The 27,292-nt window shown below is 52.5% G+C and overlaps 1 protein-coding gene across 3 annotated transcripts; it reads right to left on the bottom strand.

The window, feature by feature from the left end:
- Positions 1 to 221: 221 nt before the first annotated feature.
- On the bottom strand, positions 222 to 26,552 carry ZNF496 (zinc finger protein 496; the record flags this gene model as incomplete). Of its 3 annotated transcripts, none has more annotated exons than XM_080804410.1 (7): positions 222 to 1,015; positions 5,506 to 5,682; positions 6,426 to 6,533; positions 6,967 to 7,099; positions 23,085 to 23,158; positions 25,589 to 25,772; positions 26,163 to 26,552. In XM_080804410.1, the coding sequence occupies 7 exons, from the start codon at positions 26,550 to 26,552 to the stop codon at positions 222 to 224; spliced, it is 1,860 nt and encodes a 619-aa protein (XP_080660536.1). The 3 variants fall into 3 exon arrangements, with proteins under 3 accessions (XP_080660536.1, XP_080660537.1, XP_080660538.1); XM_080804411.1 differs by having other exon boundaries at positions 5,569 to 5,682; XM_080804412.1 differs by having other exon boundaries at positions 5,569 to 5,682; positions 6,426 to 6,524.
- Positions 26,553 to 27,292: the final 740 nt, after the last annotated feature.

Below are 27,292 nucleotides of genomic sequence, written 5' to 3'. Positions count from 1 at the left end.
TCTACCTGAGAGCAAAGGGCAGGAAGGTGTGACTCTGTCCTGGGGGAGGTGCGTGGCGGGCGGGGTATGGGACCAGTCCTTAAGGAGAGCCTCACCCTGCCCTGGGGTGGGAGGAGGGAGACAGATCAGGAAAGGGAACTGGACGGGAGGCCGCCCTGCCTGGGGAAGGAGCCCTGTCCCCGGAAGGGGGAGGGGACATGCTACCAGTCCTGCAGGCCCCCTCAGTAGGAGTTCAGAGCCTGCTTGGAGCGGCGCTTCATGTGCAGACGCTGGTGGCGGAGGAGGTCGCAGTTCTGCGAGAAGCTTTTGACGCAGTAGCGGCACTGGAAGGGCCGCGCCTTGTCCTTTGCGTGCGCGCTGCTGCGGTGGCGCGCCAGGTGCTCGGGCCGCTGGAACGCCTTCCCGCACTCGCGGCACTGGCAGCCGAGCTTGGGCGCGCCCTCGGCCAGCAGCGCGCCGGGCCGCGCGCCGGGCCCCGCGCCCCCCGCCGCCGCCGCCGCCGCCGCCGCCGCCGCCGCCGCCTCTCGCTTCTGCGGCGGCTCCAGTCCCCGGGTCTGCAGGTGGATGCGCCTGTGCGACAGCAGGTGTGAGTTGAGGCGGAAGCTCTTTCCGCAGGCGCCGCAGCGGTGAGGTTTCTGGGCCTCGTGGCTCTCCAGGTGCCCGTCCAGGTCCTCGCTGTCACTGAACAGCTCCCCGCACACCGAGCACTCGTGCGGCTTCTCCTGCTCTCTGCGGCTCCGCAGGTGCCGGATGAAGTTGACCCTCCAGCGGAAGATCTTCCCACAGTTCGGACAAATGTAGGACTTCTTAGAGGACGACGTCTGCACCTCACCCCCAGCCTCGGCGCCACTCCGGTGGGAGGCAGGGAGACTGCGCGTCTTCTCTGTGGGGCTCCGTGGCTCATCCGCACAGTAGGGGCCGTGCTGGGAGTCCTCGTCCCCAGAGCTGGACAGGACGATCTCGATGGTCACCTCCTCATCTAGGCCGTTCTCAGGGGTCAGCGCGTCACCTCCAGCTACAGGAAAGCCACAGGGAGGGTCAGCGGTGCTGCATCAGCCACATCTCCACACCTAGAAACCCCAACCGGGAAGGCTCCGCTTGATTCTTTCCCACTAGGCCCCAAATCCCAATCTTTATTTTTCCTCTCTAGGCACTAAGACCCTTCAAGCCCTAACAACTTGTTTCTATCAGTGTCAGTCAAGTCCTGGCCATGCACATCAGTTAGCACTGCCCTACTTAGCCAGAAATCGGGCACCTTAAAGACCACGGTAGAGAGAAAGACCCTATATCCTATAAAGGCAGTGGCAAGAAGGTGCCAGCTACTAGGGGCTGAGCACCAAAATCCTTCAGAGTCTTTGCAAGACTTCTGACACCAACAGCCCCACTGGCTCCTGGACACCTCCAATGACCTATTCTTTGCCAAATTATACACACAAGCCAACTGGGGTGACACGCTCCGGGCTCAGGGTTGAGGACAGAGTTAGCCTCGCTGTGCTGATGATGTCATGACTGTCTGACCGTTCCCACCACCCAGGTCAATTGGGTCACCTCTGAAGCCCACCAGCAGCCACAGTGGGGATAGGTAGTGGTTCTGGAGTTTATAACCTAGTCTGAAGCAGACTCAATGAATCCCAAGTCTGTGATTTAGAAGAAGTGGGTGGGCAGTGGAGTGCCTGGCATGAGGTCCCAGCCCGCAGCCCACACACAGCAACCACTCGGGTGATCTGGATGTAATCTCTGGAACAAGGAGAGTTCTGTGAGGTTAGGGCACCTGAAGGCAGGTGAAGCCAGAGAGACAGAAGCAGGGCAGGGAGACCGAGAAGCCAGAGAGCAGGAGACAGCAGGCAACAGAAGAGCCATGGGAGCATCTGTTCCTCAGAAGACAAAGGTCACGGGGTTCAGCTCGATATGAGGCTGGGGGGTGGGAAAAGACAAGAATATCTGGAAAGTTCCCAGTTTCATCCATACTGGAGAAGACGACAAAGCATGTTCTGGAGAGAACACGGAGGGGCTGGGGAACCACCAGGTAAAGGGATTATGGATGTGAGCCACAGATCCTGGCAGCCAACAGAGATGAAATAATCCAGGAAAGATCCGTAAAGGACTCTCCTGTTGCATTTCCTGAGCTCCTGGGGACTGCAAGGGCCCAACACAGGTTCTGAGACTTGTGTCTGAGCAGAAACACTGCCAGCCTAGACTAGAGAGCAAGAGATGGATGAACCTTGCGGTTCAGACCTCTGGCATTCTACACAATAGGCCAGAAAGCTACTTATCCTTGATGCCCAAGGAAGACTGGCTGCCAAGGCTGTCCGGGAGACAGGACTCCAACTGCATCCCCGAGCCCGACGGGGAGAGAGCCCTGAGCCCACCGCTACCTGCAAGCCGCAAATTCTCATGGAATTCCAACCTTTGCCTAGGGGCCATCAGCCTTTCTTCTTCCTAATTTCTCCCTTTTGAAGATTTTACTTGACAGAGAGCATGAGCAGGAGGAGTGGGAGAGAGAGAAGCAGGCTCCCCGCTGAGCAAGGAGCCCGATACAAGGCTCGATCCCAGGACCCCAAGAGCTAAAGGCAGATGCTTAACCAACTGAGCCACCCAGGCACTGCCAATTTCTCCCTTTTGGAATGAAAAGGTCCATTCTATGCCTGTCCCACAACTGCATTTTGGGAGGTATATAACATGATGTCTGGTTGCACAGGGTCACAGCTGGAGAGGAACATGCCTGGGTTTCACCTACACCTGATTTACAGGATATTTAGGTGAGATGGATGTAGGACAGATGTAGAACAGACTAAGGGATGTTTGGAGAGGGTGATTATCTACTGCATACGAAGAGGACAGGAATTTTGGGGCACCTGAAGGCAGAATGCAATGAGCCGAAATGCATCCCCTTAAAAATCTGTATATTGAAGTCCTAAGCCCAGCACCTTGAATACGACACTATTTGGAAATAAGGCATTTCAAGGGGTAAAGAAGTTAGAATGAGGTCATCAGGGCAGGCCCTACTCTAGCAGGTGTCCTTTTAAGAAGAGATCAGGGCATAGACATCCAGAGATGGGCCATGTGCAGATGCGGGGAGGAGACCTCTGTCCGCAGGCCAAGAAGGGAAGCCTCAGGGAAAGAATACTGTGCTGCCCCCTTCAGCCTATGCTTTGAGCCCTCAGATTTCTGTGAAAATCAGTGCTGCTTGAGCCTCCCCGTCTGTGGTTCCTTGGTACGCAGCCCTAGGAGACTAACATAATGCATATGGGGTCACATCCACTCCAATCAGAGTAAAGAGAAACAAATGCAGAGCTTCTATAGAGGGAGGAATAAATCGACAATAATGCCATCATGTGTTATCAACACAACAACGCGAAGAATTCCTCGTAGAAGAGCTGAGACTCAGAGGCGTGCCCAAACACCAGGGGAAGAGGGACAGGAGCTCAGTGCTCAGCACTGAGAAGTAACTCAGGGTGTATGTGTGGGGGCGGTCAGGATTACAGGAGGGAAGACGGGAGGAATTACTGGTCCGAGGGCTCTTTCGTGAATTAGTACACTTGATCTTAGCCAAAAGGCCGAGAAGCGATTCTTCTTTCGTGAATTAGTTAATCCTCAACAGTAACCACCTGGCAGCCAAGACTGTTATCTCTGAGAGACAAAGATGCCCAGGGTTTCAGGGGAACAGAAATGTAGCCTGTGCTTGGCTAGCTGCAGGCGGGAAATGCCAGACCATGGGGTGTGCTGGGAGCACACGCATGGCCACGGGGGCAGCTCCTGCCTTGGGAAGGGCACTCATGGTCTGCAAACGCACCGCTCGCTCCCTGAGATGGAGGGCTGAGTCACGGCGGGGTCAGAGAGACAGATGAGAAAATAAACAAATAAAAATCCAGGTGTTATAAGAAATACATTCTTGTCATGTTAGAATGGGGAGGCTTTTGGGGCGCCTGGGTGGCTCAGCCATTAAGCTTCTGCCTTTGGCTCAGGTCATGATCCCAGGGTTCTGGGATCGAGCCCCTCATCAGGCTCCCTGCTCAGCAGGAAGCCTGCTTCTGCCTCTCACACTCCCCTTGCTTGTGTTCTGTCTCTGTCAAATAAATAAATAAAAACTTAAAAAAAATGGGGAGGCTTTCTTTTAAGACATAAAACCTGAAAGGAGAGGATGAAAAATTTACATTTTTTAAATGTAGAAAGGGATGCCTGGGTGGCTCAGTCGGTTAAGCATCTGCCTTCAGCTCAGATCATGATCCCAGAGTCCCGAATCGAGTCCTGCATCAGGCTCCCTGCTCATTGTAGAGCCTGCTTCTCCCCCTGCTTGTGCCCCCTCACATAAATAAATAATATCTTTAAAAAATCATAAAATGTAGAGAAGAGGTTATGGGCTGACATAAAGTTTTATAAAAGGGGGAGAAATTGTGTGCAAATACCCAAGAGGCAACAGATCCAAGCCCGTAATTGAGAGTTTCTAGGAGATTCCCAGAGAGGACATGCAATGGCTCAGTGAGGTGCAGACAAGAGCCAGGAAGCCCTAATCCCCAGTGTGAGGGCATCAGGCACTGGGGCCTTTGGGAGGTAGCTGGACCTAGAAGCAGTCTTGAAGGTGGGAGCCCTGTGCTGGGATGTGCACTTACAAGGAAAGGAAGAGATGGGAGAGTATCAACTTCTGTCTCCAACAGCAGGCGTAGGGAAAGGCCACGTGAGCCCACAGGGCGAGGGCAGGCATTCCAAGGCAGGGCGTGTCCTCACCATCCATAGAGCCTGCTAGCACCTCCAAGGCTGGCCCTGACCCCATTCCAGGACCGGGAGGAGGGAAATGTCTGCTGTCTTGGCAGACCTCTTGGGAAGTGTCATCAGCACACAAGGTGCACACACAGCACCTCACACAGACTACATGCTGCCGTAAGGCTTGGGTCCAAGCAGAGCTCACCCCGTGGGAGGGGAACACAAGCCAACACCGGGACTGCAAAGTATTATGTAGGCAATGCACAGAGAAAGCACCCTGAGCATAAAGAGGGTCCAGTGAGGCATTACAGTGACTAGGCCAGGAGCACCCTGCATGCGAATGGCGGGGCGCAAGCCCCTCCCCTGCTCAGAGGCCATGGGCGACCAATGCGCTTGGGAACCTAGCACCCCTCCTTGTTCTCAGACAGTCACACTCAGTGCCTTGCCCATTCAGAGCCAAATCCCTGACAGGGCCCAGGGAGGAGGGGGCGGAGCTGAGAACAACCCCGGCTGGTTAGCATCCACCTTCTAAAGAGGTGCTGAAGGCACTTAGAAGCCGGCAAGGATGCCAAGGCATGTCCTGGGTACTCCTCAAGCCATGACCACCCTCAGCACGCAGAACCCTCGTCCACTGGCGGAACCCTTCCTTGTCCGCTGGCGGAACCCCGGCTCTCACCCGCAGAGGGAAGGCAAGGAGCGGAGGGTCCCAGACTGGGAGAATAGCGCTATAGCATATAGTCCACAGGAGCAGTCAGCAGGGATCTCAGAGACCCGGGGACCCCATTCCTTGAGCAGCACGCATACACACACACACACACACCGCACACACAGGTGCACAGCCTCCCCAACCCTGGCCGCCTCCAGTACCTGGGCAGGTGTTCTGAGTGAGCGTCATCTGCTGGCACGTCTGGAACTCTGGCACCTGTAACTCATCCCGTTTTCGTCTCTCTTCTATCTGGAATGGCTGGAGGCTTGGGCAGTCTGGAGAAATTGATTGGTTGGAGAATAGCCCTGAGTTCAGTAAAGTGTTGTAGACAAGACGGGTCACCCCCCGAACATGGGTGCTGAACTCAACAGAACTCCCAGCGCTCACTCCCACTTTCTGTGTTGGGTGTCTACAAGGCCCTCCACCTCACGCAGATGCTGCATACATGCAGCCTGTAGAGTGAGCCAGGGCATGTGCACGCTTGTTCCAGGCGGGCATGGGGCGCAAACCTGGTTTGCTCCGTGCCAGCTTTAGGGTTCCAAGGGGATGGGGGTTGCTGCTGATACCGCACAGAGCCCATTCCCACGAAGGAGCAGACATTTCCAGGGCACGAGAGGCTACAGACATGAGCTCGGTGGACACGGTGTCGGGGAGGATGTGAGAAAACACCATGGCCAAGCCCCAGCTCCTCCCCGTGTGGCTAGGAGCCAGACAGTCTGAGAATCCACTCCTCCTCCCCAACCTGACTTCTGGGGAGGATCTGAGCTCACTTGTGGATGGGCCACCTAGTTAGCATAAGCCAGGCCCCACTTAGAGCACAGGGAAGGATTCCTGTCATACCCTCACCTCTGGCTGAGGGGAATGGCAATGTTAAAATCTCACGTGCTTTCTGGCAAGAGTCAGGGAGGAAGCCAGACAGGGTGCAGGAGTAATACCGGGCTGCAGAGAAATGGTGGCGGGAGCAGGTCTGCCTCTGGCCGGTGGCAACCTTCCACCCAGTTCTGGAAGCATTACTCACCCAAGTATGAGACCTGGGTCACATCCTTCCCTTGGAGGTCCTGCAACTCGGGGACCCGGGGTTCATTCTCCTCTCCCTGGGAGAGATCCAGCTGGGTGCCTGGGTCATCTGTTCACGAAGGAGAGGACACACACCCATCAGCCATGTGTTCTCACAGGAAACCAGGGAGGGTGGAGGGCGGACCCCACACAGGTCCAGAAAGGAGAGCCAGAGGCATGCACACTGGGTCACGGCCCCCATCGGGGCCAGGAAGGGCTACTGAAACAGGGAGGGGGCAGGAGGAGCATATGAAGGGAGGAGCTGTGGGTTAGGGGGGTCTCCTTAAGGACCATCAGGGAAACAGAAGCAAAACGAGCCATAGCGTACACATGTCAGAAAACCAGGCGCACAGAAAGCATGTTACATTAGGCTTAGTATGCAAACCAGCCAGCTAGGCCCGATGTATGTGCAGTAAGTAGGCCTGAGGGTTCAGGGGTGAACACTGAAACAGAGACTGGCCCCAGAGTTCTCTGATTTCAGGACAGAGGCAAGGAAGCCTTACTTGGAGGCAATGAGACTCCACAGTCCTCCCCAATGATGAACTCTCCATAGAAGCCAGTCTGCGCAGGGTCTAGAAGGGACCAGTCCTCTTGCGAGAAGCAGAAGATCATGTCCTTGAAGGGGGAAACCCGGTTCTGAAACCGCAGAACAGGGACACCTTAACCCCGGGTCAAGTTAGGGCAGGCATGCTCTGAGCACGGGGAGGGCAGGCCAGCCGGGGCAAAGGGCAGAGCCTCCAGCAAGACAAGTGAGCTGGAAGGCTGCCCGGCGCCACCCCTCCCTTGCTCCAGCTGACATCCTCCTCACGCCCCTCTCGTCCAGCAAGTGCCTTACAGAGTGGCCAGGGGTGCATAGGGACGGACCTCTGACTCGGTGCACGGTGGCTGGACACCCACAACTGTCAGGTGGGCAGACTCGGGATGCCCAACCACAGTACCCATGCTGACATCCCACTTCCAGAGTTCATTCTGCGTATAGGACTTTTCACAGCAGCATTAGTGATACTGGGTAATAGCGGCAGACTGAACACGGCCTCTGAATGGGGCAAGCTGCCGGGCACAGCACACACCCATGAGGAAGCAAGAGGGCCTGTCTGCACGCAGAAGGGACCCTCCACAGTCTGCTGGTGCATGAAAAGCTCCTGTGCACAGGGCTGTCCATCCTGTCCCCACGGGGAGGCGTCTCACCATCTGGGACGCCAGTGGCTGCTACAGGGGCCACAGGTTACTACTGCAAGGAGACATTTCTGACACTTTTGAGTCATGGATCCCAGGAATGTGTCAAAATTGATTTTAATCTAAAATCTGATGGCACACCCATGTAACATGCCTCTTATTCCCTCACATACACACTTCCTTTTTTTTTTTTTTTTAAGATTTTATTTGTCTGATTCACAGAGAGAGACAGTGAGAACAGGAAAACAAGCAGGGGGAGTGGAAGAGGGAGAAGCAGAGCAGGGAGCCTGATGCGGGGCTTGATCCCAGGATCCTGGGTCTGCTGAAGGCAGACGCTTAACTGACCCAGGCGTCCCATATACACACTTCTTAATTCTTAAAACTGAATCTGGAGACAGTAGATTGATGCAGCAAACGTGAGGGGTACAGAGCCACTCAGGCAGATGTACCAAGTTACCCCCATTCATATATGGTGCCAGATTCTCATTCCCCTGACCACTTAGGAACTGCAGGCATGTGTCAACCCAACATCGACCATCGTGATTCTTCGAGCGTGGCGACTCTGGCCCAGTGGGGCTGATCTGCACCAGACCAGAGGGCCTGCCTCCCACCACCTTGGGGTGGGCTGCCCTGGCATCGACTGCCGAGCCTCGGACAGCCCCACGCAGCAAACAGTGACCCGGCCACCATGTCCACAGAGCCACAGCAGACAGACCACTCCACAACACCCCCAAACTGCCCAGGGTTCAGTAACCTCATCCTGTGTTGTGTGAATTAGGAGTCTTTCCCTTTCAAGGAAAAAAAAAATTAGAGTTGCAGAGCTGCCTGTAACAAGCAGTTAGGGTGGGGAACCGCTGTGTTAACTTTCTAATGGGGACTCCGGAAACCTTGCCAAACTAAGTGTGACTTCACACATCTACCATCAGGGGTTCAAGTGAAAACAGTCCCAGCTTTGCACTTACTTGGTTTTGTTTTGGGTTCCCCCCCTGCCCCACCGCCAGGAGCAACTGATTGAAAAGGATTACAAGTATCATGCTCCCCCGTGTCCTTGAGATTCTGGGAAACAGGTCCTCATGCACACTGAGTGGAAACGCATGTTTGTGGACCTCTGGGAAGATGTCACAAGCACGCCCACTGTTTCCAGGAGATTCAGAGGCGCAGGCGGGAATGTGTGTGAAACATTGTGGAACACCCACTGGGTGGAACCACATGAAGTTTCCTCTGCACGCTTTTCCCTTGAGTCTGACGGGGCCCTGAGCATGCATCGTCTATGATCAAAGAGACAAAATACGCAGGTACCCAGCACAGAGGTGTAAAAACTACAAATACTAACAGCCTTTGCTTCGGGTCCGCGGGTCCCACAGGGGCCTGTGGTCTCCTCTGTGCGGCTGTGGCTCCGAGCTACCTCGGGACAGCCACCAGATGTGAACACAGCCTTAAGTCACACCACAGCACCGTTCTGCACACTTCCCAATGCTGAACTTGACCTTCACTGGCCCTCCCATTCAGCTGTATTTCCGTGCACGTGTGTCTAATCCACGCACTTACATGGAGGTGTGATTTCAGAACACTGCTGATTCATCCTTTCTTCTGTCAGTAGTGTTGGGTGCCCCCCCAACAGTTTGCTGCTACAGCAATGGTTCAGGGAGCTCTCTCACGGGCCTCCCCTGTCCGTGGGCAAGGGACTCTAAGGACACGCAGCGGAGGAGTGCGGGACCCTATGGACACGTATCTTCCCCGATATTAAATACCCCCACATGGTTCTTGCCCCACAGACTACGCACCTGTGTCTTGTCTCCCCACCGTGTTGCAAGCACTGGGCGCCAATACTGTAATGGTTCCAATAACCAGGTGAGTAGCTGTCCTAGTGGGAACCCACCCTGCTCTCCACCAACCTTTCCTCTTGGTTTAGTGGCCAATCTGTGTTTGTCTGCTTTGAAATGCCTCTTTGTTTTCTTTGCCTATTTTTCTATATTCTAATGACTCCTTTTTCTTTTTTTTTCTTTCTTTTCTTTTTTACCAGCTCATTTAAAATTGTGGATATACTTCACTCTTATAAAAGAAAGCATAATATTATTTTAATTTAATTTAATTTTTTAAAAAAAGATTTAATTTATTTATTTGACAGAGGGAGATCACAAGTAGGCAGAGAGGCAAGCAGAGAGAGAGGAGGAAGCAGGCTCCCTGCTGAGCAGAGAGCCTGATGTGGGGCTCGATCCCATGACCCTGGGATCATGACCTGAGCCGAAGGCAGAGGCTTTAACCCACTGAGCCACCCAGGCGCCCCCTATTATTTTAATTTTAAAATAAAAAAAATTCCAATCACTTTATGGTGGTCTAAAAAAATCAGTAATGTTAGTAGTACAGGACAGACTGCAGGAAAACGCTGACCACTTTAGTATGGGGATAATTTTGGTTAAGTGAGTTTTGATATAAACATGTGGTTTTGGAACAAAACAGACCAACACAGAAGAAAAAGTCATGACGTGAAATTTAACCCACATGAAAAAGCAAAATCCTAATCAGTGAGGAAAGGGAAAAGATATATTTTTTTTAGATTTTATTTATTTATTTGACAGAGAGAGACACAGCTAGAGAGGGAACAGAAGTAGGGAGAATGGGAGAGAGAAAAGCAAGCTTCCCACGGAGCAGGGAGCCCGATGTGGGGTTCGATCTCAGGACCCCAGGATCATGACCTGAGCTGAAGGCAGACACTTAATGACTGAGCCACCCAGGTGCCCCGGAAAAGATAATTTTTATCTAATGTATTTCATATAGTTGGTTGACTAGAAATAAAACTAGATCCTGATCCTTGACCAAACTAATATAAAAATAAAAACCTTAGGGGCACCTGGTTGGCTCAGTTGATGGAGCCTGTGACTCTCATCTGGGGCAGTGAGACTGAGCCCATGTTGGGTGTACAGGTTGCTGAAAACAAATTTAAAAATTAAAAAAAAAAAAACCCTAAAAACCTTAAAGTACCAAAAGGGCAAAAAATGGCTTCCAGGGAGTAAAAATAAAGACCATGTAAAGAAGTAATGGGCGGACACATAAAACTTAGAAGTATGCTCAGTGGGGCGCCTGGGTGGCTCAGTGGGTTAAAGCCGCTGCCTTCAGCTCAGGTCATGATCCCAGCGTCCTGGGATCGAGCCCCGCATCGGGCTCTCTGCTCAGCGGGGAGCCTGCTTCCTCCTCTCTCTGCCTACTTGTGGTCTCTGTCTGTCAAATAAATAAATAAAATCTTTAAAAAAAAAAAAGAAAAAGAAGTATGCTCAGTAATGATACAGCATGAATGAGATTAAGACAAATGACAAATGGGAACACAGGTCCACCATGAATGAACGGGAAGGGGGGCTGAGAAAATACGGAGTGCCTGTCTAGAGAGCCTTCCATATCTGTTAAAGAGGGAGGCAAGAAAGTAAATACTTCAAAGTATATGAGAAAAAGTTCACCTTGACTCGTGCATGAAAACACGCCTATGAAAGCATCTGATGAAGACTGGAAGACAGGTGAGGAGGTCTGTCTGCAATCCTGACCATTCAGCACGTGCTGGAAACACTGCTGGCAGAAGCCACAGCCCCTGTAGTTACACCCAGAGAACTTCTGTCCCCTCACCACCTCCCACTGGCCTCCGCCCTCTGGGGTCCCCCTCTACCTGCCAGGATTGCCCTACACCAGCTGGGGTCACCTGCACCTGCTGGGGACAACTGCACTGGCTGGGACCCCCCCCATACCAGCCGGGGTCCCCTCTACCCAATCCAGTCATCCCACATCCACTTGGGATCCCCCACTTTTGGAGGACCCTGGCCCTAGGACTCTCCCCTGATTTCCCAGGGATCTCTAGGGACTCTCCCTGGTACACTGACGACCTCCCATCTGGGTGATTCCTGGGTGAGGACCCAAAGCCCGGGGTGCACCCGCCACATGGCCCCTGCCCACAAGGATGATGGGTGTCCCCTCCCGCACTTTGGAGGGAACCGTCCCTCCCTCCCTTTCCCCACCAGCTCTGCGGCGGCAGAGCCCCTGTTCTTCAACCAGGGCAGTTCTATGGGGTGGTCTGAAGGTGCGAGGGCAAACAGGTGGGCTGCGAGCCCCTGGCGGGGGGGCAGGTCAGGACCCCTTTCCCTGGCTCTCCCGCTCGGTCCCCTGAGTCTCCGTTTCCCAGGGTGCAGAGAAGCCGGACCAGGGTGAATCTGCCTGTGTTAGGAGCCGGCTGGGACGCTGTCCTGAGGTGGCTGTTCCCAGCTGCCTTGCTCCTTCTTCCATGGCCCTTGTCCCTTTGTTTCACCTTCAATCACCTGCCTGGTTTTCCTGGAAACCAACTATGGCTCTCCCGACTTCCTCTCTTCTTAGCACTTCTGCCCTCAATACTCATACTCCTCATTTTGGTCCCCTCTTTAATCTCTGTTAACTGGTCTCATCTTGAATCCAACAATTCCATATGGGAAGGACTGCTGAACAGGGATTCCAGCCCATGCCACTGGAGGGTCCCTTCCCCTAAAACCCATGGCCCTGACCACCAAGTAATATCACTCCAATGGCCCACCAAGCTTGCTCACCTCAAACCACACTCTGGTCTATAAATGAACCCCTGCTAGACAGAAGCCCCCCCTCCCTGCCCCCATTCAGGAGGAAGCAGCTACTGAGGCCTCCACCCAATGCCAAGGATCTGTCCTTGTCTCTCTGTCGGGGGGCACGCAGAGGCCACTTCTGGAAGGCTAAGTAAGACAGAAGGGCCCATGGTAGCCCCTGGGTTGGGTGCAAGCAGGACCATCGGGCAGCCCACCTCAGAATAGCAACAGGCCAGAGTGGGCCAACGGGCTACTTACCACTGAGCACAAAAAAGGGAGCGTTCCTTATGTTCCCAAACCTCTTCACTGTTCCACCTTCCTCCTGAACCACCCCCCACCTCCTGGCACACGGTCTCAGCTCTGCCATCCAGTCCGCCACTCCCTGGCCCTGGATTCAATAAACCTGTATCTCCTCTCAAACCCTTGAACCACTGCCTCACTGGAGAGGCCAAAACTCCCACCACCCAATCAGAGGACATGGTCTGGAATATTCTGGAAAGGTTTTATCCTGATAGGTAAAATTAACAAGGTTTCTGGACAGCAGGCCAATATACAAAAATCATCTGTATTTCTATATCGCTGTGTATGAGCAATAACTAGAAGATGAAATTAAAAAAAAAGGCTAGACCACTTACAACATCAAAACCATGGACTTCTTGAGGAAAACGCATATAAACTCTACTCTGTGTGTCGCCTGAACACGGAAGGATTGAACATATTTCTAGACCATTAAGACATCAGCTCGCCCCACCATGACCTACAGATTCTAGGCGATCCCACACAAAAACCCCAGGGGGCAGTTTTACAGAAACTGATGTACTAATTCTGAAATGAATGTGGACAAGCAAAGCACTCAGAGCAGTGGTAAGAATTCTGAAAATAAGGAAAACAGGAGGACTCACACTGCCCAGCTGCAAACCTTCCTATGAAGTTATGGTAGTTTGGTGTAAAGAATCAGAGCACAGATAAACGACGGTGTGGCCCAGATGTTCAGATGTACGTGTACAACTGATTTTTTTTTTTTAATATCAGAAGATAATCTCTTAAAGGTTTTATTTATTTGACACAGAGATAGAGAGTACAAGTAGGCAAAGTAGCAGGCAGAGGGAGAGGGAGAAGCAGGCTCTCCACTGAGCAGGGAGCCCGGTGTGGGGCTCGATCCCAGGACCCCGGGATCATGACCTGAGCCAAAGGCAGCCACTTAACCGACTGAGCCACCCAGGCGCCCCCAGACAACTGATTTTTGACGAAGGTATCAAGGCCACTAAGGGAAAATCTTTTTTTTTTTTTTTTAACATTCAGATGCGCTTTTTTTTCTTTTTTTAAAAAATTTTATTTACTTATTTGACAGAGGTCAAAAGTAGGCAGAGAGGCAGGCAGAGAGAGGAAGGGAAGTAGGCTCCCCGCTGAGCAGAGAGCCCGATGTGGGGTTCGATCCCAGGACCCTGAGATCATGACCTGAGCCAAAGGCAGAAGCTTTAACCCACTGAGCCACCCAGGCGCCCCAGGAAAATCTTTTCAGTGAGTGGTGATTAACAACTAAATATCAACATTAAAAAAATAACTCTACACCTCACACCAAACACAAAAAAATAACCTGAAATGAACCAAAGACCTAAAAATGTAACTAAGCCACAGCTCTAAAACTTCCAGGAGAAATTCTTTACGATCTTGGGGCAAAGATTTCTTAGGATATAAAAAGCATAAATGACAAAAGAAAAGAAAATGATAAACTTGATCTCGTGAAAATTAAAGATGTCTGACCCTCTAAAGACACCATTAAAACAAGGAAACCACAAACTTCCAGTACATGTATAGTACAAACGACTGTCATCCAGAATATATGGTTTATACAAAGTTCTTAAAACACGGTAAGATGGGTACACAGCTGGCTCAGTCATAGAGGGTGAGTCCTGATCTCGGGTCATGAGTGTGAGCCTCATGCTGGGTGTGCAGCTTATTTAAAACTACACAGTAAGACAAGGAACCCCGTCATAGACAGGCTAGTGGACACTTCACAGAAGATAGATATACTTCGTTGAGTCAAATGCAAACTAAAACCATAATGGTTATTTTAATGACCAAAAACATACTTTTTCTAAGAAAATGAAAAGTGGGGAAGAGGTGCATTCACTAGGTGGGAGCGTGAGTGGTCCAGGGAAAACAGCCGTCTTTCGTAGAACAGATCACACACTTACCCTCCAACAACTTCACTCCCAGAGAAGTAAAAATGTGTCTCTGCAGGAAGACATGTAAATGTTCTAGAAGTTCCTTTGTAACACTGAAAATGGAAGTGACAAATCCCCGTGGACAGGGGACAACAGACCGGCTGTCACCACATGCGATGCTACTCAGTGATGAACAGGGCCTCACCGCTGACTCGCACACGTGAGTGATGCCTGGATCACTGGGCTGGTAAGAGGAGCCGCCCGTAGGCCACATCCCGCACGATTCTGTTTATGTACAGTTCCAGGAGAGAAGCTCATGTTCAGGGGCAATGGAGAGAGGCGCAGGTGGAGGGACTGGCTCCACCACAAAGGGCACCAGGGGAGCCTCTGGGGTGGTGCAGAGATGCTCCCTATCCTGACTGGGGCAAACAGGACAGCAGTGCACACACTTGTCTGACACTCTGCAAGCCGGATGCTGAAACAGTGCACTGCATGCAGATTATAGCCCCAAATCAGCTTGTTTTTTAAATCGGGGCTTGAACTCAGGACCCTGAGGTTACCACCCTGATGCTCCTCAAAATTAGATTTTAAGGAAGTACAAATATAGACAGGATTTTCCACCATCGTTCTGGTGAAGATGAGAAACAATTCTAATATAAAAGAACAGCTCCCTGTGGAACAATCATATACACACACTCTCCCCGTACAAGGTGTTAACCCCTGGAGACCTGTACTCCACAGCGACAGAGCCACACGACCCTGTAGAGCACGCATGCCGGGGTGGACACAGCCCAGCCCGTGGGCTTGCCACAGCGTGCAGCCTGCATCTGCGCAGAGCTAACTGCCGCTGAGCGAGGAGGGCCAGTCTCCACCTGTTGGAATGATCATGGACATTACAGACCAGAAAAGCTCACGGGAGGGAAGTTGGACACCAGACGCGAACCCAGAAACATAACCCTGGTTGCATGTTATCTCAACTGAAACTTCCAGAACGGGATACATATATCACACTCATGTACGCAGCTGGGCGTGCTGTGGCCAGAGAGATAAAGATGCATCTGACGCTCCGCAGGGTCGGGGAAAAGATGAGCCTAGGCTGGAAGGTGGGGGCGCGGAGACGACAGAGAAACTAAAGTGATGGGTATTTGCAAGTCTCTGTCCTACTCTCGCAATCTTCAAGTTTGGAGTCCATTCCAAAACAAAAGTTAAAATAAACAGAATAGTTCAGAAATGTCTAGGGTTGAACAGAAGTTGGGAGCCGGCTTCCAAATCTCACAGACATGGATGAGCCACTCAGCGTCTCCATACAAACACACCTTGTCTTTGGAGGTCCACGGAGCCTGAGCAGCTTCGTCTCAACGGCCACGAGGAGGAGACCAGTGTGGGGGTAGCACACAGTCCACAGAAGGGATGACAGACTGCGGGAGGCCATGGGCTTGCAGCAGAGAACCGGATGTCGGTCTCAGAGTGGGTCACAAAGGGCCATCCCCATTTGGGGGCACCACTTTGGCATCAAGACTTTCCAGCTGAGGGAGACTGAAGAATGAGAACGTAGACAACGTGTTCTGCTTGCCCCGTCTCTGCCTAAAGCGAGCACTGCCCTTCCTCATCAAGAGGCCCCTTGACTCTCCCCTGCCCGGAAGGGCCAACAGCCCTTAACCCCCAGACAGGACAGCATTCTGGTTGGCTCAGAGACAACATCAAACGTCACCTTAGTGCCCATCACCATCCGCGTGGTCCCCGGCCAAACAGTCCTTCAGCCACGGACCTACCTGCCTGCCTGGGGTTCTCACAGACACATGAAGTGCCCCCTTCTCTCCTGCATTCCGCCCGTCAGCCCCTGTGCAGGCCAGCACCGAGCCCAGGAGAGCACAGGAAGGGGCCTGCTCCCGGCGGCCCGCGTAGGAGGAAGACACGGGAAGCGCCACGGCTGGTGAGAGAGAAGGAAACCAGAGCTGTCTTACAGCAGTGCCTGCTGGCTCTGCGGGTTCTGGAGAAAACAAGACTACACAGCAAGGCAAGAGTTATGGGTTTTCCTCCCTTCACCCTTGGATCAGTGCCCGAGAATGGACCAAAGCCTGGAAGGAGGAACGAAACACAGTGGGCAGAGACACTCATGGTCTCACTGATGCAAAACTGAGCCCGCAGGCCACGTGGGTGGGGTCACGGACTCAGCCACAGAGACCTGGGGAAATCTGCACTGCAGGGACACGTGCTCACATGCTGGCAGCGGCCGTGGTCTACACTGACCCCACGTATCATCCTAGCCAGGCAGAAACAAAGGACACAGAAGAGTCTGGAAGAACGTTACAGAACACGTGGAGATCTCAGGTAACTGGGAAAGTGTCACAGGCTTTCCCTTTCTCAATCTTGCCAAGTTTCATCAGGAGAATGGATTCTCAGACTTCTGCGTCCTTCTGACACATGGAACAGATATATTTTCCCTAACTCTTGCCTCCAGAACAGAAATCCCAGCTGCTGATACCTAAAACCCACACTCAAGACTCTGAAAGGTGGAGAGAAGATGGGCTTTTGGCCTTGGACCAAAGGACTACAGCGATGAGCCCCTAGAGCCCCTAGCCCTGCTCGTGCCAGCAGGGAGCACGTGGGAGTCCTGCCTTGTACCTTCAGTGGGGCACCGTGAGCTTCCTAAGCCCCCCTCCCCCTGCGCCCCAGCCCCACTCAGGAGCCCCTCCTCCACGCCCCCGCCCCACGCAGGAAACCCCCCATCGCTATGCCCCACCCCAATGCCCCAGTCTCACGCAGGAGCCCCCCCATGGCTGTGCAGCGGGGACCCTGAGGCAGCCTGACTCTACCTTCTTTCTGCTGGAGCAGTGTCTGAAGGGAAAACCCAGCTGGACAGATGGTTTCAAGGAGACCCAGGAAGAGTGCGTGTGTCTGTAGAAAATCAGCCTACACCAAGTACCAAGAACCAGAGTGAACACAGAAGACGTGAAGAGCGAGTTAAGTGGAAACAGCAGAGCTGCAGAGCAGAGGGCTCAGCGACTGCTCACGGCAACAAGAAGGGGACAGAGGACAGAACCTGCCCTTGGGGAGGAGATGGAGAAACCCGACGTGCACTCTGAACGATGGGCAGAGAATGGACTGTGAACAAGTGAGCAGAGCATCAGGAGCCTGGGCAAGGGCCTCGGGACAGCTGAAGTCCCGTCGGACAAGTCCTGCAGGCAGACGGGGTGCTTGGAATTGACGGGATGAGAAACCAACTCCAGAGCTCCTGTATATGCTAAAACACACAGCCCCACAGACCCAAGCAGAGGGAACTGGAGACAGGGCATCCAGAGAAATCGTGGCAAACACAGTAAGTGGACTGGGGACTCTGGAGACAGAGGAAGGGCAAGAGCACCCCAGAAGTGGCCAGGGAAGGAGGACCCCTTCCCCGCAGAAGCAAAGATCCTTCTGAGCTTCGATGAGGAAGCACGGAGCCCTCCGTCCCAAGATCACTACCGGAGCCAAAACCAAGAATTGCTTCTTAACTGACTGTGTCACCGGGGCACCCCAGAAGTGAGCTTCTTTTAGACAGCAGAGTTAGGTCAGGTTTCTTAGTCTACTCTGCCAATCACTCGCTGTGATTTAACGGATGTGTTTAAGGGTGCCTGACTGGCTCAGTCGAAAGAGCATGTGACTCTTGATCTCAGGGTTGTGCGTTCAAGGCCCATGTGTGGTGCAGAGTTTCACTTAAAGGTGTATTTAGACCATATATATTTTAATGTAGTTACTTCTTCCTAAGGATTTATTTATTTGAGAGAGATTGTGCATGTGGGTGGAGTGTGGTTGGGATTCTCTTTCTATCCCTCCCCTCCTCCTGTTCCTGTGCTCTCCCTCTCTCTCTCTCAAATAAATAAATAAATCTTTAAAAGAAAATAAACTCACTTCAAACATAACGGTACAGGCAGGTTGGAAGTAAAAAGATGGAAGGTATGTATGACACAACCACTGATCAAAGGGAGGAGCAGTAGTCAAATGCCAGATGAGGCCAACTTTAGAGCAAAGAAAACAAGACAGAACATTCTATACTAATGAAAGGGTTGTCCCCCATGAAGGCACAGCAACCCTCACTGTGTGTGTCCCACACCAGAGAGCTGAGAAACAGGACACAAAGAGTGACAGAACTGGACGGAAGAGAGGAATCGACCACTCCTGAAGGGGGCCTCAATTTGACTTCTGTCAAGTGACAGAAAATACGCAAGAGCAGAAGCACACAACCTGTGTGTTCTTCCACACCACCCACAGCACCTACACTGTTCCCAACATGCACACAGCTCTGGCCAGACAGGCCGTGCCGTGGCTCACCAGATCCCGGAAGGAGCGGAGGAACTCCCAACAAACGTGGAAGAGCCAAAAGCACACGCAGCACATTCTTGGATCACAATGCAATCAAACCAGACATCAGGGATAGAAAATAAAGGGAAAATCTCCAAGCCCTTGGAAATTAAACAGCGCATTTTAAAACAATGCTTGGGTCAAAGAAAAAGGGTCAGGGAAATTAAAAAAAAAATCACTGAAATGAATGAAAGTAAAGCTACATCATTACAATCTGTGGGATACAGCCGAAGTAGTTCTCAGGGGGGACGTTCACTGCATGGAAACACTTACATTAAAATTCCTCCATGTGAGGGGAAGTCTCAGATCCATAACCGAAGCTCCCACCTCGAGAACCAAGATCACAAACAGTAAGCAGGCAGGCAGAAGAAACAGTCAAGATGACAGCAGAAATCAATGAAACCAGAAACAGAAATTACAGAGAAAAATCAATGAAACAATGAGCTAGTTCTCTGAAAAGATCACCAACATGGAAAACCTCTAACAAGACTGACATGGAAAAGACAGAAGATACTGATTTCCAGTATCAGAAGTGAAACGGGTTGCGCAGCCAAACCAGACAGATGATAAAGAAAGCGTGAGCACGTCCGCACACATGGATCTGACAAGCTCGAAGGAAGGAGCTGACTGAGAAACACCAGCACCCCCCGCCCATCACAGAGGCAGCGTGCATAGCTCCAGAACCGCTAAGGAAGTCAGGTCTATGATTAAAACACCACTTCCCCTCCACCCCATGAAACCTCCGGCTTCCCACGGTGCCATCAGAGAACTCTACCAAACGTCAAAGAATGAAAACCAATTCTAAACAATCTCCTTTAGAAATCAAGAGTGGACACAACCAGATTTGTCTTACTAACTTAGTATTACCCTGATACCAAACTCAGACCGTTCTCTCCCCAAACGACAGCTACAGAAATCCTTAACGAAATGTAGGTGACCCTTGGACTATGCAGGGGTCAGGGGCACAACCCTCCCCCTGCAACACACACCCCATGTATACCTTCTGACTTCCCCAAAACTTGATGTAAAGAGTTGATGAACACACATTTCATATGTTCTATGTATTTCATGCTGTATTCTTACAATAAATGAAGCAACAAAAGGGACTATTATTTAAAAAAAATAAGAGAAACCATATTGAGGTTACTATACTGTATTTGTCAAAAAAAACCAAATACGTAAATGGACAAGCGCAGTTCAAATTCGTGTTCAAGGGTCAACTGTAAATGCAAATAAAATTTGGCAATATATCCATAGAATATTACTCTGCGACCAGGAGAGGTTCATTCCAGGGATGCAAGACTGGTTCAATATCCACAAATCAACAAATCTAATCCACAACATTAACAATCTACAGAAAATACACGTGACCAACAGCAACAGAAAAAGTTTCGACAAATTTCAACAGCCACCCATTATAATAAAAACTGCAGGAAAACAGGGATCAAGGAACTTTCGCGACTGCATAAAGAGTATTTCCAAACCCCTAAGGCTGCCATGGTCAGGGACAGTGAAAGACTGAATGAACTCTTTCCCACGAGCCCTGGGGACAGGCAGGGACAAGGGGCTCAGCACCGCCTCCCGACTTTGTGCCGGGAGTTCTCGGCGGAAGGAAGCCAGGTCCTGGAACAAAGACATAGACTGGAAAAAAGTAAAATTTGTCTTCATGGGCAGACAGCGTGACTGCATACACGGAAAATCTAGAGCACGCCGGTTAAAAACAAACTGATGCATGGATCCAGCAAGGTCACAGAATCCAAGAGAATCAACAAAAACCTACTGCACTTGTTCTATTAGAAACGAACACTCCTTCTGGAAAAGGACACAGCAGTTTCCCACAAAATAAAACACGCACATACCATACAACGCAGCAAGTGCAAACCTGGGCCTTCCTCCCAGAGCAAGAAGCTGACGCTCCCACAAAAGCCCGCACGCCGACATGTACACCAGCTTTATGCAACGCGGCCCCAGACTAGAAACAAGCCAGAGGTTTCAATAGGGGAGAGGTCAAACACACTGTGGTGAGTCCATGCTGTGGAATCTCATCGCACACAGCAGGACTCGAGCCACAGACACCTGCAAAGCCCGCCACAGCTCCGCTGTTTGCGGACTGAAAACAGTCCCCAGATGCAGGATCCATTTATAAACGTCCGTGGTTGGGCAGCCCGAGGCCAGAGGGACACAGGCCGCTGTCAAGGGCAAAGGGAAGGATGGTTCCGAGGAAGCGCATGGTCCGCATCTTGTGTGCCACACAAACGGGCCGGCCACGACCTTCTAGGTATTTTCACCATACACGACCGCGTAGTGTGATGAGTACAAGGGAGCTCTGTCGTTCCTGGCCGCTGTAGAAGAATGCAATTAACCTCAGACGGAAAAAGATCAACAGCACATTTACGCGTGTGTGCCTGTGTTCACAACAGCACTGCTCACGGGCCGAGATCAAGATGCAGACCAGGGACAAGTGAGCGAAGAGAACTCATCACATACACACCGGGCACTGTTACCTGGCTGACCAAAACACATCACACACACTCTTACCCGGCTGACTAGAATGCGCCAAACACATGCTGTGCACTCTTACCCGGCTGACCAGAACAAGTCACACACACACAGTGCGTGTTATCTGGCTATCCAGAACACATCACACACACATGGTGCAGTATTATCTGGCTGACCAGACCGTGCCACATACATGCCGTGTACTCTTGCCCGGGAGACCAGAACATGCCACACACACACGTGGTGCAGTATTATCTGGCTGCCCAGAACGCGTCACACACACACGGTGCAGTATTATCTGGCTGACCAGAATGTGTCACACACACGCCATGCACTCTTACCTGGCTGACCAGAATGTGTCACACTGGGTAAGAGCTCACTCTTACCCAGCTGACCAGAACACCTCACACCATGCTGTGCAGTATTATCCGGCTGACCAGAACGCCTCACACACATGCCATGCATTATTACCCAGCTGACCAGAACGTATCACATACACGCTGTTCAATCTTATCCAGCCTCAGAAAGGAAGGAAAGCCCATAACGCAAAAGTGTGACGGAACCTCGAGGACACCACACTGTGTGTAACAAGCCAGTCGCGAAGACACAAATGCTGTAAAGGTGTAACTGCACTTGCATGAACTATAGGGAGTAGCCAAATTCACAGAGGAGGCAGAGCAGCCATTTTGCTGGGGGTGTGGGGGAGAGGGGAGTTATTTCCTAACCAGCAAGGGGTTTCCACTTTGGAAGATGAGAAAGTTCTGGAGGCTGTCTGCACAGTGGTGTGAACATACCTACTCTCCCTGAACCCTTAAAGACACTGCTATACATTAAAAATAGTTAAGATGGTAAATTTTATGTAGTATGTATTTTACCACAAGTAAAAATTTCAAAATTTCAAAATGATTCTGAAAAAATTAAGACCTCCGTGATGGTGACTTCCAGTACACTGAGCAGAAACTGTCTTCAGGGGAGCGATAAGATGGTGCTGACTCACCGAAATCCATCTTCCCGTTGTACAGGAGGACGTGGAGACTCACAGGGATACCAGGCTCATCGGACTCTGAGCTCACAGTGCTTCTCTGCATGTCGTACCAGTCAAACATCTCTATCTTTAGTAAGAACTGTGCATTTTACCTTCTCTGGGTCGGTCTGTTCCACAACTATCACGGGACATCGGTGATGTGGGAGTGCACGCTGCACACAAGAGCCCTTGGATACCGTTTGAAGGGAATACACACAACCCAAGCCACATACTCGCCAGTTCCTCCCCACCGTGAGCCGACCCCACTCCCAGGTCCCAAGTCTCGTAGGATGCATGGTGCTGAGGCATACCTGGGACCACCAGACAGTCCTCTATCTGCCAGGTCCACACCTCACATCACCTACTTCTCCACAGGATAAGACCACATTGCCTGCCAGGCAGGGAACACGTCAGGAAAATGGAGGAGGCACGATGAGCCACTGCAGCCAAAGGCAGCAAAACGGCTGGAAAGGAGGGATGGAGACCCCCATCGGACGGGCTCTCTATTGCACGGGGACACGTGAGCAAGGATGCCTTGCTTGGCTGTGTGTAGTACCACATGGGAACACCACGAAAAGTCCTGATGAGCGTGCCTGGCTGTGTACGGTACTGAAATGACATGTGCCTTCTCCCCTCACCTTCTAACACTTCTGGAATATAATCACTGTGACGATTAGGACAGAAACGGATACGCCGTGAGGTCCCCCATCTTTCCCAGGGGGAGCCTAAGGTGTCCAGAGGATGGCGCACATTGACCCGAGGCTGTCTCTGCTCACATAGTGCAGTGGGGGCAGGGAGGGGCAGCACTGGGGAGTTCAAGGGCTCTGGAAGAAGTCACTCACCGGGGGTAGCTGGAGGGCTGTCACAGGCTGTGCATCCCTCAAACTTGCTTCCTGAAGGGGGGTGTCTTGCAGAACTGAAAGACAGGGAAAGCGTGTCTCCTTCCTCGTCCACAGGAGGGGGGAGTACAAGACGATGCACATGAAGAGTACTGCAAAGCACAGGAATCTCTGTCACTGTGCTTTCCGATGTAGCCAGGAGGGGCCTGAGCAGGGAGGGCATGCCTGGGTTCAAGGCAGCTTTCCGTGCATGAGTGACGCCTACTTTCTCTTCTTGTTTGCTGTCCCTCCCAGTACAGTGAACACAGTGTTCTATCTGCTTCAGGAGGACCATCTACCTATTCGAGATTCGACAATCTATTACTCAACACACTCCACTGCCTCCCACAGGTCCAGAGACCCAATCCCAGGAAAATAAAGGTTTAAGCTCTATGGCGTCGAGGTGTCCATAAGAGCTGCCAGCAACGAACACCACTGTGTGACTTGAGGTCACTTATTTACGAGTTGAGAAATCACACAGCTCCGGAAGAAAGACGGCTACCAACCACGAGCAGCTCCCGGCAGAGTCATGGGCCGAACACTTTAAGTGCCAGCAGGCATGGGAGTGTGGCCCACCAGCAACCCGGCCAACCCCTCTGCTCGGCTGCAGGAGGACTCCTCTCCTGCCTACACCACACCGCCTTGCTCAGCGTTGCAGACGGTGAGCCACACACCTGGCCTGCGGGGCTGCCCTGAAAAATGAGTTGTTTTGAAACCTGCTTCTTCCACAGAGGAAGACTTGGAAAGCCGGCGTCTGCAGGGTCAGAGAAAATCCAGGAGAAGCCTACCTCACACGCTGAATCCCCCCACTCCAAGCTGATACCGGCATCCGGTGTGCCTCCCCTTGCAGGGCTGGGACACCAGCCTCCAACACGAGGGTGAGACAGGGCGAGCTCAGGGGCAGTGACAGGTGGCTGCCCCACTGGCCCAGCAGGCTGTGTGTGCTCGGATGTGGGGGGACCGTTGTATTTCCAGTTTCACACGTGCTTCCTTCCGGGTAACTACAGCCCTCCCTCACTTGTCCCCAAGAGAAAGGAGTACAGGGACACCATGAGAATCACTGGAGAGCTTTCAGTCTCCAATGAAATCTACCTTTCTAGGAAGACCTGCAAGACTAGGAACTGTATGGCTTCTACGGGAGGTTCATCCCCCACAGTGACCAATCATGAATGAGTAACTTCAGAGTCTGACTGCACCTGGAGATGAGGTCTTCCAAGGGGTAACTGAGCTACGATGAAGTCCCATGGGTGGGTCCTGATCCAGTGATTCGTGTCCTGATCAAAAGGGATTAGGACACAGATGGACATTCAGAGACAACTCTGTGAAGACGCAGGGAGGAGCCTACAAGCCACAGAGAGGAGCCTCTTGAGAAAGCCACCATGTCCATGCCCTGATGGAGGGCACTGGTCCTCCAGAACTGTGAGAATATGTGTTCCTGTTGTGTGAACTGCCCGGTGGATGGTGCTTGGTCACAGAAGCCCCAGTGAGCCCAAATAGCCAGCACCCCTGACATTAAAAAAGAAAGATGAATACACAGAAGGCAGATTAATTACACACTGAGAGAAATTTAAGATGCTTTTTTTTGGAAACTAAAAACCTTACTACATTACAAAGGACCACTTGTATGAATCACAAGCATGCACTCCTGGCTTTCTCCAGCTGTAATTACAGGACAATGTGGCAAGTCCACCCAAACCGACCCTCCCATCGTGGATATCACCTCCTTCACCCTGAGGGCACTGCAACTCCTGTGATGATCATGGGCAGCTCGGGGTCCCTGCTCTCAGCATTCTGTGGGTCTCATCCTTCAATCCTCAACAAACCCAGGAAGGGTGCTTATTTTGTTACTGGGGATGCACCTCCAGTAAAAGCCATACAGTTCCTAATTGTGCAGATGTCTCTAAAAAATGTCTCTAGATTTCACCGGAAACCGGGACTTGGAGTATGCCCTAGATCAGAGCTCCAGGATTCAAAGCTGTCAAAACCACCTGCCTCCAGCCATTGGCACTCTTCCTACAGATAGCCAAATACATCTAGGTGACATCCAGGCCCTGCACCCTGAAAACACCAGCCCATTCCCTGTGAGGCAATTTTATATTTCCTATGACACATCCTGAGAGCAGCTATTTTGTAGCTGAGGAAAGAGCGGTTCAGGGAGACAAGGCACGGCCGTGCACAGCTGCCCACACAGGCCCTGCTGGGTGATGGTGCCTGGCTGGTCCCCAAGCTGACAAGATCCAGAGATGCACCCTCCAAGAGATGGGCAGTGGTCCCTCTGGGAGGGCCTAGCACAATGAAGAGGACAGACATGCTCATCAGATTCTAACTGAATCGCTCTAGGGAGGGACCCAGACCCCCAACATAGTTCATGGCTCTTCAGTGGATGAGAAGAAAACATGGACACCGAGAGCCGCTGCCAAGGGCACGGGTGGGGTATGCATGCCCCTCCCCCACCCCCCTGGCAGTACCTGGATCCCCACTGAGCTGGCCTGGTGGTCTGCTCGGGAGCCCGGAGCCTGGTGCCAGGGCCATAGACTGCGTGTCCTGGCTCTTCGCAAGGTCGCTCTGGGCTTCTGCTGGCAGCCGCTCCTGCTCCTGGTCCGGAGGGCCATCCCCATCCTCGATCACCACGGGGTCTTCACAGTGCTTGAGCTTCAGTTCCAGAGAGGGTTTTTCAGGGCCAGGTGGAGAGGTCCCTGGCCAGGAGAGAGCTGGCGGCCAGAGACTGAACCAATACCACCCATCCCTGGACCTGCTGAACACCCTTCTGGTGGTGCGCTAGAGGCTCAGACAGGGCTGTCAGGTCAGGCCCTTCAAGGCACAGAACCCGTTTTCTAAGGAAACCGAACTCCAACCTGAGCCTCACTGAAGCCTGCAGCTCCATAAAGAGTCTCTCACCTCCGGTCAGAGAACATGTGATACTGCCAAACATCCAAGGACACGGCTGCCCCTCTCCACAAATGTCGTCCAGACCTGCTCCCTGCCTCTCCCGCCCAGCACGCCCCAACACCCATGAGCCCAGCGTAGCACCCCCCTGCTCACCCACTGCCAGGGTCTCCCTGGCTCCCGCTCCAGTGCCTCCACGGCGGCCACAGCCTGGTCACCACTCTCGGGCTCCTGGGCCCGCACCCAGCCCTGGATCTCCCGGGGCAGGATGGCCAGGAACTGCTCCAGCACCAGCAGCTCCAGGATCTGCTCCTTGGTGTGCCTCTCTGGCCGCAGCCAGCCCCGGCACAGGTCCCAGAGGCGGTGCAGGGCCTCCCGGGGGCCCGCAGCCTCCTGGTAGCGGAAGCGGCGGAAGAGGCGGCGGGAGGACTCAGGGCTGGGAAGCTCCCCCTGGGGGCTAGGGTTCTCTCCCGGTGGGCTCCTCATTTTCCTGGGCTCCTCACTTTCCTTTGGAGCCAAGACTCGGGGGCACAGGGCTGTGGGCATGATGGGATTTGATGGGGGTCAGCAGCAGAAGACGACCCTAATTCCAAACAGAAATCACTGGCTTCAATGTTCTGGTCTCCTGTGGTAGGTTTTTGGGGGTGGTGATGGGGAGTGCGGCAAAACCCACAGAAACCAGCCCTCTGGAGGAGTTCTGGGACATGGGAGAGGGGTCAGCATGGCTGTTCCTTACACAAGGGGGGAGAGGGAAGTACCACTCCCTGCCCCTCAACAGCACCATCACGTGATTCCCCTAGCCCAGTGACCAGACACACAAGGCAGGGTGGGGGGTGGGAAGTCTGGGAGAAAAGCGCTAGCAGGACAGGACACCAGTGTTTCAAGCAACCAGCGTCATGGACGGACCACACGCAGGAGACAGATGGAGTGAAGGTGCTGTGGTACCTTCAGTGGCCAGGTTCTCCTGGATAGGACCTGAGACACACACGCCAAGCAAAACGCTATCTTGAGGCTTTGGAGCCAAAGTCGCTGTCCTTGCCCTTGAGACCTTTGCAAAAAGAGCTGGAAAGACAAAGAGAGACATGCCTGGGAAGAGCCTTCAGAGCAGACCCAGGACCAGAAGTCAACCCCGTGTGTGGCCAGGGCCGAGGACCAGTGCTGGGCCTGCTGGAGTGAGCCCCAGCCAGCAGCACGGAGAGGATGAAGCAGGCAGCCCCCAAGACAGCAGACGAGAGATGCAGCCACATCCTGCGTATAACCGGAGAAAAATAACTGTGTATTTAGAA

Source organism: Martes martes (assembly GCF_963455335.1).
Source record: "Martes martes genome assembly, chromosome: 5".
Classification (NCBI taxonomy): Eukaryota; Metazoa; Chordata; class Mammalia; order Carnivora; family Mustelidae; genus Martes; species Martes martes.
Note: the sequence above shows the minus strand (reverse complement) of the source record. Positions and strands in the feature narration are given on the sequence as shown.